This window comes from Megalops cyprinoides, chromosome 1 (assembly GCF_013368585.1).
Source record: "Megalops cyprinoides isolate fMegCyp1 chromosome 1, fMegCyp1.pri, whole genome shotgun sequence".
Classification (NCBI taxonomy): Eukaryota; Metazoa; Chordata; class Actinopteri; order Elopiformes; family Megalopidae; genus Megalops; species Megalops cyprinoides.
The window spans coordinates 15,519,755-15,537,003 of NC_050583.1; the positions used below are offsets into that span (position 1 = coordinate 15,519,755).

General features: G+C 45.3%; 1 protein-coding gene across 14 annotated transcripts in view; it reads right to left on the bottom strand.

Moving 5' to 3' along the window:
• The window catches only part of nfixb (nuclear factor I/Xb), a 134,849-nt gene that overhangs the window by 9,903 nt on the left and 107,697 nt on the right, over positions 1 to 17,249 (bottom strand). For 6 of the 14 annotated variants that reach the window (XM_036523865.1, XM_036523923.1, XM_036523857.1 and 3 more), the window contains 7 exons: positions 12,797 to 12,859; positions 12,022 to 12,096; positions 11,387 to 11,507; positions 10,418 to 10,453; positions 9,481 to 9,608; positions 6,941 to 7,015; positions 1,048 to 1,176 (listed from right to left, as the gene is read on the bottom strand). In XM_036523865.1, coding sequence (XP_036379758.1) covers positions 1,048 to 1,176; positions 6,941 to 7,015; positions 9,481 to 9,608; positions 10,418 to 10,453; positions 11,387 to 11,507; positions 12,022 to 12,096; positions 12,797 to 12,859 — 627 coding nt within the window. The remainder of the gene's footprint in view (positions 1 to 1,047; positions 1,177 to 6,940; positions 7,016 to 9,480; positions 9,609 to 10,417; positions 10,454 to 11,386; positions 11,508 to 12,021; positions 12,097 to 12,796; positions 12,860 to 17,249) is intronic. The other 8 variants (XM_036523872.1, XM_036523952.1, XM_036523902.1 and 5 more) reach the window with 6 other exon arrangements.

Below are 17,249 nucleotides of genomic sequence, written 5' to 3' on the forward strand. Positions count from 1 at the left end.
CAGCCAAGAACTTTGCATTCAGCCCTACAAAGCGGGAGATATCTCATATCGTCGTGGGATCTTTTTTTTTAAGACCCCAGGGGATGAGACACCTGCAGTGACAGACACACACCATGTCCCCATGTGACTCCAAGCGAGAGTCGAGAAACCCGGTAACTTAATCCCGTACGTGTGACTGTGAAGGGGCTCCAACACAAGAACGTGTTCAGTGATAGCGGGCAGACGATGGGTGGTGAAAGAGAGGAGAAGAGAGAGAAAGAGAAACAGAGGACAGGGACCGCAGTGCTAAACAATGCAAATGCGATGAAGAGTTTATGATGGGAGAATGAGGCTGCTTGCTACAGCGAATGGACCCTCAACACTGGCTCTGTGTGCAATAGCTGAACAGGACCTCATGTAGCAGACAAATGTACTGGTAGCTGTGTAGCAACATTGGCAAAGTCCATCTTAATGACCCCGTTGAATTTCGTATCATATTTCACTTTAAATATGGGACACAGAGCATGTCCTAACCCTGTTCGCTGCTCATCTAACAGTCTAACAGTTTCATTGTTTTAATCTTTTCGCAGTCCTTCTACAAGACTAGTTGATGAGAAGCAAGCTGATTCTCTGGGTGCTATCCCAACACTGTACATTTGACCCAACCCAACTGTTTCTGTACGAGATGCAAGCGAGCCTGGATTTGAGATGTAAAGGCAGAGCTGCTGAGCTGTTCTGTTGGGTTCTGCCTGCATCCTGTTCCAGTTCGCACAACAGCAGCGTGAGTGGGAGGACTGGGAGGACTGGAGGAGGAGGTTCTCATGACCCTGGGGGGAGCTAACACTCAAAACTAGGCCGACTGATTCAGAGGAAACAGGGGAGGTGTAAAACACAGGTGAGATCTGGTTTTACCACCGCTTTTTTTCAATTTGGGACCTGAAAGGTGCGGGGGGAGGAGGGGGGAAGGAGGAGGAGGGGTTTAATCCGATTTTAGACACACCCAGCAGCCCTATGTTTTTGCCCCCTCTGCACCCCACCCACACCTCTCCCTTCCGCGTCGGGTCTCACCTGGTCTCACGCCCGCCAGCACTGGCAGCGGGTGATGGGTGAACGCCATGCGGGGCGACCTCGTCTGGGGCGACAGGGCGCTGAAATCGAACTTTCCCGGCTTCTTAAGAGAACCAGGCGTGGACAGTCCTGGCAAAGATGGGATCAACAAATGGCAGAACAAAGATGTGGGTTTAATTCACAAGCTTGGATTGGCTGGATTTTTAATGCACTTATTTGATTTTTGATGGAATTGAATTGATCTTATCATGATTTTCTGATAGGAAAAAAATCAATGGATTGCTTTATTGAATTTCTCAGCTATAACTCTATTTCCCCTCTTTGTCTTGCTGTATGTCCTGATCTTAGTTTCTCAACTCCAGTCCTGCAGACGGCATTTGAATGTGATCCAATCGGCGCCTCATCATCTGGGTTTATAACCCAGAGCTTCAATTCAGTCTTCATAAAACACAATATGGTTTTGGAATCCAGGAAGGGCTTTACACACTCTGCGAATCTCCAGGATTTAGTGGCTGCCGGATAAAGACGGGAGGTTTGAGGGGATTTGGATGTGAGAGGGACGACTGGGGCGGCAGTGGAGTTGAGAAACCTTGTCATGGTCCACCTCCTCCGTGTTCAGCATCTTCTTTCTTTCTGTCTGTCTGTAATTTTCCTTCTCCTCGCTGTTCCCTCCCTCACAATCTCCTTCTCACAGCACAAGAAAAGACACAAGCAGGACTGATGGTTTCTGGGTGGCGACTGATTTTACACTTGATCTCATTGGCTGTTGTGTGTTGTGTTGGACTTTCTCCCCCAGGTCCATACAGATGAATATTGGTGAAGACCACAAAGACCAATGGCAAGCACAAATGGATAATGTTGCGCGTGGTCTGCAGGGAAGCCAAGAGTCTCTGCTACTGCCCTTATCACTGGTGCTGAAACCGTCATAAACTGATGGAATTACAGGAGCACAATTTTGTTTGTTTTCAGTTCTATAAGGTGACTTCACCTGTACAGCTCCAGCTCTGATCTCGCCCCTTTCTTAATCACTGACTGTCAATGAGTTACTGCATTGTAGACCCAACTATTGACTGCAGGAGTGAGAGGATAAAAGCTGAAACCAACAGTTCTGTAAACTTCCTTAAATTAGGAGGATGATTTCAATCACTCTGCAATGGCATGGACAGATTCCATGGGGACTTGGCATTGATGATCTGTGTCCTTACTTTCAAAACTATCACATTTACAAACTGTCAGTGAAACATTGCACCATAAGCTGAATTCTGCTCCTCCAATATTCCCAGCACCAAAGTGAACCACTCATCATATTAAGACAAATATGAAATGACATTAACAACCCACATATTTCAAACCAAAACTAATTAAAGACCATATCCTCCTAACAGATGGCTTTATTAAATGTAGCCTTTCTCATGTGTCTGCATTGACATCTCTCTCTCTCTATCTCTCTCTGTTTCTTCCTCCATCTCTCTCTTTCTGCGTAAGGCACAAAGGCTTTTCTGTGTGGAAAAAAGTGTGGAGTTTTACACCATCGCTGTCCCAATCTGGGCTACACTGCCTACAGTCTGGTTATGACGGGGCTTCATTCAGAAATAGCAGATACAGTATGGACACACCAGCTGTTCAGACAGAGCGCCAGGCAGACGGTCCACCGCCAACGAGGGGAAAGAGAGAGAGAAGAGCGGGAATCATGTGGGAGAGGTGAGAAGAAGCGAGGGAGTGAGAGAGCGAAGGAATAATCTGCTCCTTTATAACACCATATCCAAAGTGTCTTCCCCGTTCTATAAATGCTTGAGCGAGGTCACTTTCCCAGATACTACAAGTCCTCTGCATTCTCGAGAAGATCACACCTCTCAAGGATTTAGGGACAGGGTTTGATCAGTCTTTCAGAGAGTGGCGAGACAAGAGAAAATGCATTTTTGGAAAAAAAAAAAAAATAGCGCTGCATGAAATCAGTACAGACACAACACCCCCACACCCCCACACAGTCACACAGGCTGACACAGGAAGGCCTGCATAGTCTAAAATAAACCCTGCGACACGAAACATTCATCTAATATCAAATCCTAAAGGAGTACAGTTGTTAATTTCGAAAATATTTGTTCCCAGTTCAATATTTGGGAGCCAGTAGGCTGTGTTTCAGTTGCAGCATTAAATCCCATTTGTTTGCAATAGAGGCTGTGCGGTTGTAGCTGGGCATGTGTGAGGATTCATCTATATAGAAAAAATGTGTGGGTGTGTGTAAACGTACTGTTTAAAAGAGTTAAATCTTCAGCAAGTGGGAGTGGATATGAGAGATGTGATATTTTATTTTAACAAACGTTTTAAACAGCACCTGAGGCTTAATAAGCACATGCATAATGTACTGTAAAAAAAAAAACATTTCAACACTTGAGGAAACCTTTAAATTCATTTCATCCCAATCATCCTCTTAACACTGGCTGTTGCTGCAAACACTAAGACAGGGTCACAGATTAAAGTGCAATGGAGAGAAACAAAAGGCAGAAGAATGGGAATGCTGTGGTGAGCAGATTGAACTGCAAAAGCCCCACTGATCCCAGCACCACTGAGACAGCCAACAACACCAGCTGTGGAAGCAGCCAAGCCCGGTCTGCTATTCTCCCCAAACAGTCCCCATATCTCTCAGGGGTCAGAAGAAAGAGAGCCCACTCTCTCTCTCACACACACACACGCACGTACGCACAAAGAAACACACACGCACGCACACAGGCACATACAGACACACAGCCACACACACACATTAACAAAGATACATGCGTATACACGCACGGACGCAAACGTATGCACACAAGCACACACGTACACATGCGCAGATGCAGGCGGAACGCATCCACACACACGCGTACACATGCGCAGATGCAGGCGGAACGCATCCACACACACACGCACATTCTCTCTCTCTCTCTCATACACACATATACACACACACACACACACAAGCACACACGTACACATGCGCAGATGCAGGCGGAACGCATCCACACACACACGCACATTCTCTCTCTCTCTCTCATACACACATATACACACACACACACACACAAGCACACACGTACACATGCGCAGATGCAGGCGGAACGCATCCACACACACACGCACATTCTCTCTCTCTCTCTCATACACACATATACACACACACACACAACTGCACACACATACATGCACACACACACAAACACGCACATGTGCACGGACACATTGGCAACACAGGCGAAAACAAACGGAGGGATGGGGATTTGCTGCTGTGTGTGTGTGTGTGTGTGTGTGTGTGTGTCTCTTTCTCCCAGGCTCAAGGTGGTATCTGAGATCCTTTGGAACTCTTGGGGGCGGGGGTAAGAAAAACAGGTATAAGACAGATGTAGGGAAAAGTGTAAAGAAGAAGAAAATTAGGGGTAAGCTGAGGATGTCTGCATCTGGCTGTCAGGGAAGCTTAAAATTTAGCGAAGTGTCATTATTTGGGATATGCTGATACTACATTTAAAATGTTGCACTCTGAAATGAACACATTTCAAAGTATTACATGAGGATGGTGAATACATCTGACAAACAGATGTATTTTGCATTAAAATAATATATTGAACATAAGCCTATATGCTCTTGAGCCGTCATTCATTTATGATGTATAATAAATCTATATCTTGATGAGATGAGAGGTACTGTGAGTGTGCCCAGATGCTGTGGGAGGGCTTTACGTGTTAAAGCAGTTACACAGCACACTCTGAGTCTGAGTCTGTGAGAGAGAGTCTGTGTGTGAATGTGTGTGTGTGTGTGTGGTGTGAGCATGTGTATTTGTGCACTTGTGCGTCTTTCCTATGAGAGCATTATTTCTCTATGCGTTTCCCAGCACACCACCTGGGCCGACTGGCAGCCAAGCAAATACTCCCATGACCCTCCAGTCTCGCTACACTAACAAGCCGGCCGCCACATGAGCTTCTGGCTGCCAGAAGACTACATCCTTCTCCACACAAACACACATGCATGCATTCTAACACAAATAGAGACACTAACACCTACACACCCAAGCACCTGCCCCCCCCCCCCCCCCCCACACACACACACCCAACCACCCACCTCCCCCCACATACACACAAACACACACACACACACACTTACACACACACACACAGAAACACAAAAACAGGAACACAGAAAGACACACTCATACACAAGCACAGGCAGAGAGAAACACACACATAGTATCTTGCATGTCTACACACACAGATATAAACACACTCACGCAGACACAGACACCAACACACACACACGCAGAAGATGTCTGCAGCCAGTTGCAGGAAATTCTCAGTCTCTCTCTTACAATGGTATAAGAATGTAACACATTGTACATTGTCCTCAGCACATACATTAGTACAGCTGAAAACTGTTACTGGAAGACTGAATGGTTTTCTGTAACTGGCTGAAATATTTACATACAGATCTAGAAATACCCTGGAGGTGGAGGTTTACCCTCTCAGACAATAGCCACACAGGTACTGAGTCCCCCCACATTCTCAAGCTCAAAACACCAGCACCTCCCTACACACACACACACACACACACACACACACCAAATCCCATGTTTCTTAATCATTTTCAAATCATTTGGAAAAAAATGTGGCTCTTTGATTCTGACACCCCCCCACCCTCCCTGCAGAACAGATGTCTTCAGTAACCCAGCAGCTCCCAGTGCTGTAGCCACACGGAGACACCATCTGGGAGTGGAGTGAAGCTCCTCTCCTTTCCAGACTGAGTGTGTGAGCGTGTGTGTGAGCAGTGTATGTGTGTGTGTGTCTGTGTGTTTTGCAGCCAGGATGAGAGGCATGGACAGACGGTGCACCTGAGTGCTGTTTCGTCTCGTTTGTTTATGTGTGAGCTCGGATATTCCCCCTCTTCTTGGAAAGTGTTCTCCACAGAGTTTCAGCTGTGACTGGTGGGGGCCTTCAGATCACAGTTGTGTTCTGAATCCACTGCCGTTTCACATACTAACTAAACTGGGTCACACGTTCCTCCTCCCTCTCCCAGAGGTATCGAACGTTCGATTTACAAGAGCGGAGGCCGGGATTTCAAAGACTAGTTGGCGTATGGTGAAGGCTTGTTTTTCTAGATATTAATTGGAAATGGTATGAACTGGAACATTTCAGTCCATTTTTTCTTCCCCATTTACATGTATCCAGATGATACATTGGAAAAATATGAGGAAACACTAATAATACTAATAAAATGAAAGATATTCCTCATGCAAAACTCTTTTAATAGAATTAAATATATCATAATTACAGTTGAAATAAATGGAGAAAGGGTTGGGTAACTCCACTCTGGTCCAGTTAATTTCCTGTGGGGCATTCTACATCCTCTCTGACTTTGTAAGTATGACCTGAGAAAAACAGCATCTAAATGGGCCTTATTTAGGAGATGGGTGAGGAGACACCTTCAAGGGGCACTGAAAATACTGCAGAATTCAGGGGTGATATTTGAGTTTTTGAGTGAGTTATATTATGTTTGGATTGTACATTACCATAAACCTCCTCATATTTTCAGATTGACTCCAGTTTTTACTGATAGCTTTTAAAGTAGTGTTTATGTTGTGATTTAACATGTAATTTCGAAGTAGTGGTACTGAAACATCTCACAGCCCTCTGTATGTGAAATCAAACAGCAAAACGTAGGTGAGCTACTGGGTTAACAAAACAAATCAGACTAAACAACAAATAACACCAGAGAGCAATCCATGAAATCAGCACCATTCATAACAACAGCACAAAAGCAAGTGGAAGATAAATTGATGGAGCAGATCTAGCTTGGAGGTAGATATAGATGTAGATATAAAAACTCAAGGCAGCTATGATTGAGATATATGAGTGTAATGTTTTCTAACCATGGTAAGGAAACTGCACGCCATCGTTTTCATGTTTAATCTTCCTCTCCTGCACATTCGCCAAATGGTGTTGCACTGAAAGTGGAGAAGGGCATTGTTAACAATGGGGAAGAGAAAGAGAAAGGGGGAGGGGGATTATCTGAGGATGGCATGAGGGGAACATCAGGGGCATTTTGGATACTTTAAAAAGCGCTAACGAGGAACACACATCTATCTACAGATATACAAGGAGAGATTCACTCAGCTGAGGACTTCATTTTGGTAATGGGCTGATGTCTTGACAAGCTGACCTGGTGAACATTTAACAGTAGCACTCCTCCTGTTTTCTAATGTTCACACATCGTATTACCTGGGACAGCAGGGTAGCATTGGGTGAGGTCTTGCAGAGCACATACAGAACTGTGTGGAAGTGTGTGAAACATTCAGGGGTCGTGGTGTTAACACAGCATCAATTTCCATGACAGATTTTTCCACTCAAGGAAAGCCAGTGGGGGTCAGGGATACAGAGTGTTGTGCAAAAAAATTTAGCACAATTCTTCCCACTAGAACAGGGAATCCTCTTTGCTTTTTGAAAGTATCAAAAATAAAAGGCCGGCTGTCACACTAAAATTAATTGTGTAATAATTATAAAATTGTTGTGTTATGGTGTATGGAAGTAGCTAGAATACTAAACATATGCAGCTGAATATAAATGTAAAACACATACTAGCCACCTGTAGTTCAAGGCTCCTTTCCTTCTGTTGTATGATAAACAAGAAAAATGTCTAACCATGTAGTTTGGGTGATGGCGATGACGTGTGATTTTTCTGAGAAAATGCCAGGGACATTTGGGGTAAATGTTTACAAACTGCATTTGCCCCCACAACTTTCTTTGAGTTGAAATCTTGCCATGGAAAGTACTTACTGGGAACCACAATGACAAATGTTAAAGTAAATTGTTACGGTGAGCACCACCTACCTGATGGACGGCATCTGCATTTGGGTTAATTTATTGTCATAGCTTAACAACACATGCTGAATTAGAGTTTAAGTGGGCCAAGATCACAGAGTTACATCAATTCTGCAAAAATGGAATCTGCATTGGGTAGACTGGACACAACACAACAGGCAAATACACATGCCCTAACAGTAATGTTTTATGTCAATGCATGGATAATATCCACCAACTTCTCTTCTGCCTTCTGAGCCCTGATATATAGTGGAAAAACTGCACCATGTGGGAGTGAGTTAAAGTACACACACATTTCCAATAAACTGTGGGATACACTAAGCCTTTATCTTGCCTTACACTCCCTCTCTATAAAATCCAATACACATTGTCTTCTACGAAATTCATTTATCTTTCCGGCAGGATTTAAGTTCAAATTTTTAAAAGAAGACACATAATATATCCTATATATTTAAATATCTTATACATCTTCTATCATTTTAGTTGTAAAATAATCCTGTTACATTTTTATCCACTTCATTTTCTTATGAGGAAGCCTAATTATAAACATTACAATGAACAATGCAATTAGGAGCATCACCACAGAGCCCACGACCCAACAACTATCGCGTAATTTTGGTGATGTACCCAAGACCTACTCTACTGCAGCAACCAAATAGCATCCGATCAGCACCTAACCTCTGTGGGGGTTAAAATGCAAACAAAAGGAAACCAAAGTTCACAGAAACATTGCCATTTATAGGACAATGTGCTAAATAATGTCCAAGCACAAAAAATCTATTTCAAAACTGCTTAAAAGAAAATATGAATCAAGAGAATTTGCTAGCAAAGAGGAAAAGGCTGCTGTCACCACAGTCATCCTGGATAGTGGACACTGTGCTAATTATGCCCATGTCAGACAAACACACGCACACACACACCGCAGGAGAGCAGCAGATCCTCCCCACCTTATTCTCAAACACGTAACAGGTTTTATGAAGCAGAGCTTCACTAAGGCCAACACTCAGAGCGGGAACATTACACTGACAGGCTACCCAATGCTGTCCTGCTGGAGGTTGCTCATTTGGGAAATGATTCAAGAGGGGTTTCAGGCAGGCTGATTTAATCGGTTTTCTTCAAACCCTTCATCCTTCGGCGGGCTCAGCCTGCCGAGGTGAATTTTTAAAAGCCGGCACTAATCGTTGTAATTCTAATTGGGAAAGAGAATATTGAGCACTGGCATCGAGAGTGCATCTGTGCTCAATGGTTGACTCCCAGATTTCAAGGAAGGTTACTTTACCAGGGGGCACTTAACTCCCAATAAGAACTACACACTCAAAGCTAATTCCAATATCCAACGTCAATCTCTGTCTGTTAACAAACATCAATCTCTGTCATCTCCATGTAACGCAATACAGCACACAGTGAATTCTCTGTGTTGTAGAGGTTTACGCTGAAGTGGATGCGAGCCAGTATGCAGTTGTGGCAGATAGGTGCTGTTAACATTCTGCCGGAGCCACAAGAGAAAACGCTGAGGGGGTGGAGGGTGAGTGCGGGGGGTTTCTCTGGGGTGGTACAGTCTAGTCCAGCAGGGGGCGCCAGAGTCTCTTACCTGTGTCCACATCGTTTGGCCAGCCGCTGGACTGGGAGCTGCTGGCGGCAGGCGAGCGGCCAGTATAGAAGACTTCGTCCACCGGGCTCTCCATCTCACTGTCATCGATGGATTTGCGCTTGTTGGAGCTGGGGAACAGAGGGGCAGGAGGTCATCATCATTGGATCTGCGAGCGCTCAACACTCATGCCTCAGCCATCACATGCCCGGAGGGTTACATGGCAACCGCACAGCCGACACCATACAGAGCGTGCCCTGTGACACTGCAGAGTGACATGCCCTAAACTCTGCCGTCGAAACACAAGACGGGCACAAGTCACAAGGGGGGGGGGGGGGGGGGGTATACAAAAGTGAGTGTGAAATTGAAGGACCTAACGTGACAAAAACACCACAGCTATTAACAGAGATATTAATGGAAATTCCAAGTAAAAAAAGAAACCAGATGCTGAAATGACCTAAATTAGTGCTGAAGCTTAACTCATTCACAAATCTATCGCTAACCCATCAACCCAGGCCCCAAGGTATATAGTTACTGTATCAGTACTACATTTAGAGACATATCATATTCTACAGCATGTACAGGAAACCCACTGGCTCAGACAGCAAGAGAGAAGGAGTCTCCCTAAACCCAACTTTCATGCAGGAATTTCAGGTCCCTCAGTTCTCTTTCCAATCTTGATCCAGCTCAAAAATCTCACACTGCTATTCTCAGACCCAGGCGTCCAGCACTCTGAGGGAGTGTCATTATAGACTTCATAGTCACATTTACTGTGAACAGAACTTTGAGACATGGAGTGGTTACAGAGCATGTAAAAGCCTGGCGAGCTTGTGTGTGTGTGTGTGTGTGTGTGTGTGTGTGTGTGTGTGCTTGTGCGTATGTGCATGTGTGTAAGTGTTAGGCACAAGACGTGGGTATGCATAAGTACAAGTATAACTACCTCCGTGGAAGACTTGCATATAGCTCCACCTCAGACCTGCAGTGCAAGAGAAGGACAAGAAGGGAAAGAGGGATGGAGAAAAATAAAGAGAAGAAAAGGAGAGAGAGAAAGGTCCCATGACAGCATTCACACAAGAGCAAGTGTGAGACACACACACAGACAGATCAGAAATGGGTGTTAGTAGAGCAACATTGTTCTAAATGGTACTATTTCATTGACCCTACTGTTTACTGTGATTGTAATTACATACCTTTCAAAAATACCCAACAGGATTACCAGATTATTATTAATGTTAGTAGTAGTGGTAATAGTAGTATGCAAGGCAGCAGTGTAGCATAGTAGTAAGAAGCAGGCCTCATAACTGAAAGGTTGCTGGTTTGATTCCCTGCTGGGGCACTGCTGCTGTACCCTTGGGCAAGGTACTTAAGCCAGAACTGCCCCAGTAAACATCCAGTTGTATAAATGGGTAACATGTAAAAATCCTAACCAACATAAGTCGCTCTGAATAAAAGTGTCTGCTAAATAACAATAATGTAATGTAATGCAATGTGAAGCAGTACTGATTTACTCTACAGTAAAGTATTTAATAAGGGCATCTGCTAAGCTAAAAAAGAAACAGATTCATATGAAATTTTACAATGCAATTTCATTTTTTTTAAAGAATTGGCTTTCTGTATGAATGAAAGTCCTGATAAGTGAAATGGATGACCACAAATAGGTATATGATCATACAGTACAGTGACAAGTCTTAGTAAATTGACTGATCCTGTTGGATATTTTTTGGGATATTAAGGGTCTGATCTGACCTTTGGAGATCACAGTATGAAGACAAACATCACAAAATAGTCTGAGTCATTATTTGGAATTTGATCTCTCATTCACTGGTGGTCTCCCCATGTTGGTTGACTTTACAACTTTAGTGTGCTGAAGAAGAACTTTTTTTTTCAATGGAACCTTTATGTAACATACCTGGTGGATGGGGGGGAGGTGATAGAGCGTCGCCCCAGGGCCACCTGGTTGATGTTGTAGTAACCGGGACTCTCCAGGTCAGCCAGGGAGAAATTGGGGCCAGACGCTGTAGCAACCGGAGCTGAGAGGAGACGGAGAAGGGAAAACAGAGAAACGGAGAGAGAGAAGAATGTCAGGCCAATGGAGATCATACACTATGCAATAAACCGAACAGAGAGAAACAGAAAATAAAGGCAGTGTTTAAAGTCTTTCCCAAAGTCTGAACATTAACAGTCGTTTGCTTTTAGCATTATTAACAACCAAAAATGACTGTTCCAAGCTGTGCAAATTCCCCTCCCTGACTGGATGAGAATAATGTGTCTGTAACCGTAGATATGTGGCTACACCCTGTATGAACAAAGACTTGTCTGCAGTATGCAGTGAGGGGAGACAGAGTGAAAGATGAGAAAATGAGTGAGTGTGTGAGAGAGTGAGTGAGTGAGTGAGTATGTGATTGAGTGTGTGAGTGAGTGAGCATGAGAGGCAGACAGGATGAGAGTGTGGAGGGCCGGTCTGATTGTGACAGGAGGGAGGGAGAGAGAAAGAGTGAGAGTGATAAGGAGAGAGAATATGAAGCGGATGTCAGTGGTACTCACTCTGTGACACGCGAACGAGCTCGGTGACGTTCCACACTCCTGAAGTCACAAAGCAGTCCTGGAAACTCAAGTGCCCTGCAGTGGAAAGAAGTGTGTATGCGTTGGGGGGGGGGGGGGGGGGTACAGGGACAGAAGACAGACAGACATCTCAGTCAGTTTATATTTCTCATGTTTCTAAAGTTATGTTATTTAGCACTTGTATATGAACAATTCCCACAATATGCCACAACCTCTGAGATACAGCTTGGCTGGAGAGCCATATGTCTGGGCTGTGGTGGACACCCAACACGGCTGAACATATTGCTTTGTGTGAGGTGGAGTGGTGAGAGTGAGGTGAGGAGGGGTGATGTTAGGCAGGCCTAGAAGAGAACTGTCACTGTGGAATCCATGGCTAACTGGGTCAGTATCCACCAATACCCAGTCCTGATTTATCCTGGGTTTACCACAGCATGAGGTCAGTGCTCTGTGCTGCTCCAGCCATACGGTTCCCACCTCCCAAAATGTCAGGGTGATTTATTGCCCCCACACTCACACCCAGTCTAGTTGTAGGAATAACTACACTCAACAGAATTACAGTATGCATTTAATGCACACATAACAAAACAGGTGGGCTTGGGGCTTATTAAGGTATTTGAGCATGTGTGTATGTGTGTATATCTACGTGTGTATTTGGGTGTGCATGTATGTGTGTGTGTGTCTGTGTTTGCACATGTGTGTCTATGTCGATGTGCGTGTTTATGTGTGCGTGATATTTCTGCTGTTGTACTATACTCACCATTGGGTGGTGGCTTGATGTCGGCATCCCCTTGCTGGCTGGAGCTGTCTGATTGTCCAGATTCTGTAGAATAGAGAGAGAAAGAGAGAGGGAGGAGGGTCAGACAGGACTGCATGGAGCTCTGTTGTCGGGACACTGCACATACAGAACACTGTGTGAGGAATTTAGGATTGAGGGGCAATGCATTGAACAGCACTCGGCAACAGGGCTGTTTGGAGTGGTTAGGAGATTTAGGTCCATCTCCTTTTTGCTTCAAGAGGTGGATCTTTAACTGCTTTGAACCAGGAGAGTTAAAGCTGGCTATGCAAGGTTCATTTTAGTGCATTGCTGAACTGCAGCTCCAGGGTAGCCTGTTGTGGATATACATATCCACAGCATCTAGGAAACCCTTGTACAGTCTGAGTGATGACATTCTCACTGTGAGATTAGCCAGTTACCATTTAGGAACTTGGTGTTGTGTTTCCTTTGTGTGGGGTAGCTGTGCTTGCAATCAAGCAGCTACCTCCCAGCACTGTCTGGCATGGTGAACGGGACAGTGTTTTCACGTAATCCCAGACATCCCTCTCGGTTCTCAAGGATATTTTGAAAACTGAGGACCGTGGTGTGGCCACGGTTTTTTGGTGTCTCACATTGCTTGATATCTTCAGGGCATACTTAAACTACAAGCCTTGAGTGCTTTTTCTTTCCTCCTGTCATTTTTTATTCCTTTTTTTTTGCTGTGCAGTGTAACTCTTTAACATTTTAAAATGGTATCATGTGCCCTACTGTAATCCCACTTAATGCTCACTCATTTGTGAGGATTTAGGCAGTGTAAACAGTATATACCCCTTACCCCCTGTGCCCCCTACACCATAAACCGCCACCCCAATTACCACAGGGATTTGGGGAAGTGAGTTAGAGGTTAAGCAAACTTTATGCCTGCTTGTAACACACACCGCCAGACTGCAGGACTGACACAGACAGCAGACACAGATACCAGCCTGCTCTGTGTCCCTCAAGCAGCAGGACCCTGGAGCCACGGGGCTTATGGGCGGTCAATACTGTGGTATTAGTTCTAAACAACAGTAAACTGTCGTCAGACTGCTTTGACTTTAATGAATCTTAACCTAAACCTCTTGTTTGCAATTTTGTTGGTCGCTTTGAGTAAGAGTGTCTCCTAAATGACTAAATGTGAATGTGAATGTAAATGGATGAGTCCTTCTGATCTAATGCAGAGGTGAGCAGTGATTCTATGCTCTGGGGCCCACGGTGTTTGTCTGCTTCTTCTTTGCCTGCTCTGTGTTTTACACCTATATTGAGTCTTAAATGCCCTTAATTGTATAAATTCCAGGCAATCTAAACATCTAGGGTGTTGTGGAGTGCTGTAATCAGTGGCACCACTTTATTCTAGTAGCAGAACACCCTGTTACACCAGACAACATTACATTATATAACGTTTGCTTAGCAGACACTCTTATCCGGAGCAACTGACCAGCTTAAAATGTTCCATTTATACAGCTGGATAGTTACTGAAGCAGTTCAAGATAAATACCTTGGCCGAGGTCAGAACAGCGGTAGCCCACATGGAGACTGAGCTAGCAACATTTGGGTTACAAGCCTTGCTCCTCACCACTGTACAACACTGCTGCCACCAGTTCAAACCAGATTCCTCAAGGTGTCGAGATTTCAGTATCGAGCATACCCCCCCAGGTCTTTATCAGCTGCTAATTGAGCAGTATAAAAAAGACTGCATGCACGGACTTGCAGGCTCTCAAAGTTGGGAGTTCCCCAATCCATGGTCTATGCAGACAAAAGCAGTTTGGCAAACAGACAGTACAGAGCAGCAGCGAACAAAACGAGTCCCTCCAAATGTGAAGACATTCAGTCTTATTCTGTGGGAAAGGGCCATGCCTCCAACAAAGACGGGCCTGAAGCCCACGCCTTCAGAAACGGCGAGCTGGACCGCAGCGCAGACGGGGTGGTCATCTACAACCTTCAGTGTGCGTATGTGTGTGTGAGTGTGTGTGTGTGTTTGTGTGTGTGTGCGTGTGTACGCGGGGAGGCGCATACCGCCCCTGAGTGTTGAACTGCTGCTGATGTGTGTAACGGGGCTAGGAGTGGGGCTGTGTGCGTGTTATCTGCCGTGTTTATAAAAACAGAGCCGGGATGACGTACGCAGGCAGGCGTTACGAAGGTGTTTATCGGCCGCTCTAGGTGATAACAGAACGCAGGGGCACATGCCAACGCCATTCTCCACACTTCGCAAAGAGATTATAAAATTGGACCCAAAAAGAAAAAAAAAAGCCCCAAAGAAACAAGAAGGAGCCGTGTCGCTTTGCTCGCAAATGCAGAGAGAAAGGAAAGGAAAGAGTCCCTTTTTCTTCTCTCCTATGTATGCCTCTCCGGCTCCCTCTCCCTCTCCCTTTCTCGCTCTCTCGCTCTGTGGAATCCTGGCAGCCATCTTAGCGCTTGGCAGCCATCTTAGTATTGGCGGTACCAATGCATTCCTGCTAGCTGACGGCGCACACACGCACACACAAGATAAATACATATGCAGTCCTTAACAAAAAAAAGGTTTAAATTGATATCATATAAACTGACCAGCCTAGTTTCAATGTATGTATGTGCTCACTTAACTCCCTGTAATCCGTGATGACCCCACATGATTTCAAATCCCTAATAATGAAGGCTTACTGACGATCAGAACTACCACTGCTCACACTAGTGAATTATCAGTGAGAAGGCAGCCTTACTTACAATAAGGTGGAGGCAGCCACAGTAGCTTAGAAATGTCAAGGAGCAATTTGAAAACTAACGTAATGATGATATTCAATTAAATCACCCAGATATTGGGAATCACATCACTTGAATACAGTCCCATCGGTTCAGTGACGTGACAATTCAAACGCTCCTGGGATATCGGGCAAGACCACCACACAGACCCCATTCTGTTGTTCCATAAATAAATGTGTGTTTGTTTCTTCAGAAAATCCCCCCTTTTTAGCATGATTTAAATTGTCGGTTAACGCTTGGTCCACAGAGTGGTCCACAGACAATGGAAGTCTGAGCAGGAACTTCTTGTCATGATGTTTGCACACCAGCAGGGGGCTTCTTGCATTGAAATAAAGATAGGTGGAGGGGCAATGGCGACAATAAGGAATAAAGTCATCAGGTTCAGCAACAAACCACCATCTCGACCCTGTCACCTACTGGCAAGAATGCTTAGGCCTACTTGCATGCACTGACGCCCACCCTCTCGCCTGTACGCACACTTGCACACACACACAAGGGCACACGCAGCACTGCTGTGGTCAGAAGCCGCTCTCCATCTCTATCAGCCTCCAATCCAATTACACAGCAAATTACCAGGGTTTTCTTCTTAGTGCTGGAAGTGCCTGCGCAAAGAAATCCCTGACTGATAAAAAAAAATTATACAGAGGGGAAACAACTACACACAGACCTTCCCGGGCCTGAAGTGGCCTACGGCACGTCCGCTAACAATGGCGACTTTGGGCCATTATTAGTGTTTGTGCTCTTATTCCTGCAGTGCTCTGCTGGTGGAGTGTGGAATCAGTGCCACAGTTCCTTATCACAGCGGAGGGGTCTGTTATCACCCGTCAGCCAGCTGCAGGGCTCCACGCACACAGCAGCCAGCGGCGGCATCCACAGACTCGCGCCCACTGATCCTGTCCTTATCTCCCCGGCACAGTCGCCCCACGGCCCCCTGCGCACACACTGCCAGAGATAACGCTCACGCGCGCTGCACGCTACACGCCCGGACGTATCGCCGTGCCCTCTCACCACGCGCACACACGCGCTCGCGCTGCACCTATACCTGTACCCTTTAGGTAAACAAGGGATGACACGCTTCTTTAACGCGCGCAAACACCAGCGCTTCCGACGCGTGCCTACACCTCTTTGCAAACACTTGTACGCACGTATGTACACACACACACACACACACACACATGCAAACACACTTACATACACACCAACACACACACACACACACATACACACACATACACACACACACATGCACACAGATATGCACACATGCATATGCACACACATGCAGAGAAATATGCAAGCTTTTTTTTTAATCTTATTTGTGAATGCCTTCCAGTCAATATGCGGGGTAAAAAAACTTGCTTGCCCCTGATACCAGCTGGTGGATATTTAGCATAGCATCAATAAAAATTAGGACATTAAATTCAGCAATCATTTTTCGTTCATAAGCATGATATGCAGTAGTTCTAACAGTGAGGAGACTGCTGACAATGCTGGTTGCTGCCACATCAGTGTTCTCTCTCCCTCTCTCTCTCTCTCTCTCTTTCTCTTTCTCTGTGACAGATGTGGATTAGGCCACGCGCTCTGGGACAGTGACCTGCTGCCCTCAGCGTCTGACTGCCACACTGTCATTCAGGGAGCAGATTGAGTGACAGTCAGAGACAGACAGGCTAAAAACAAACTT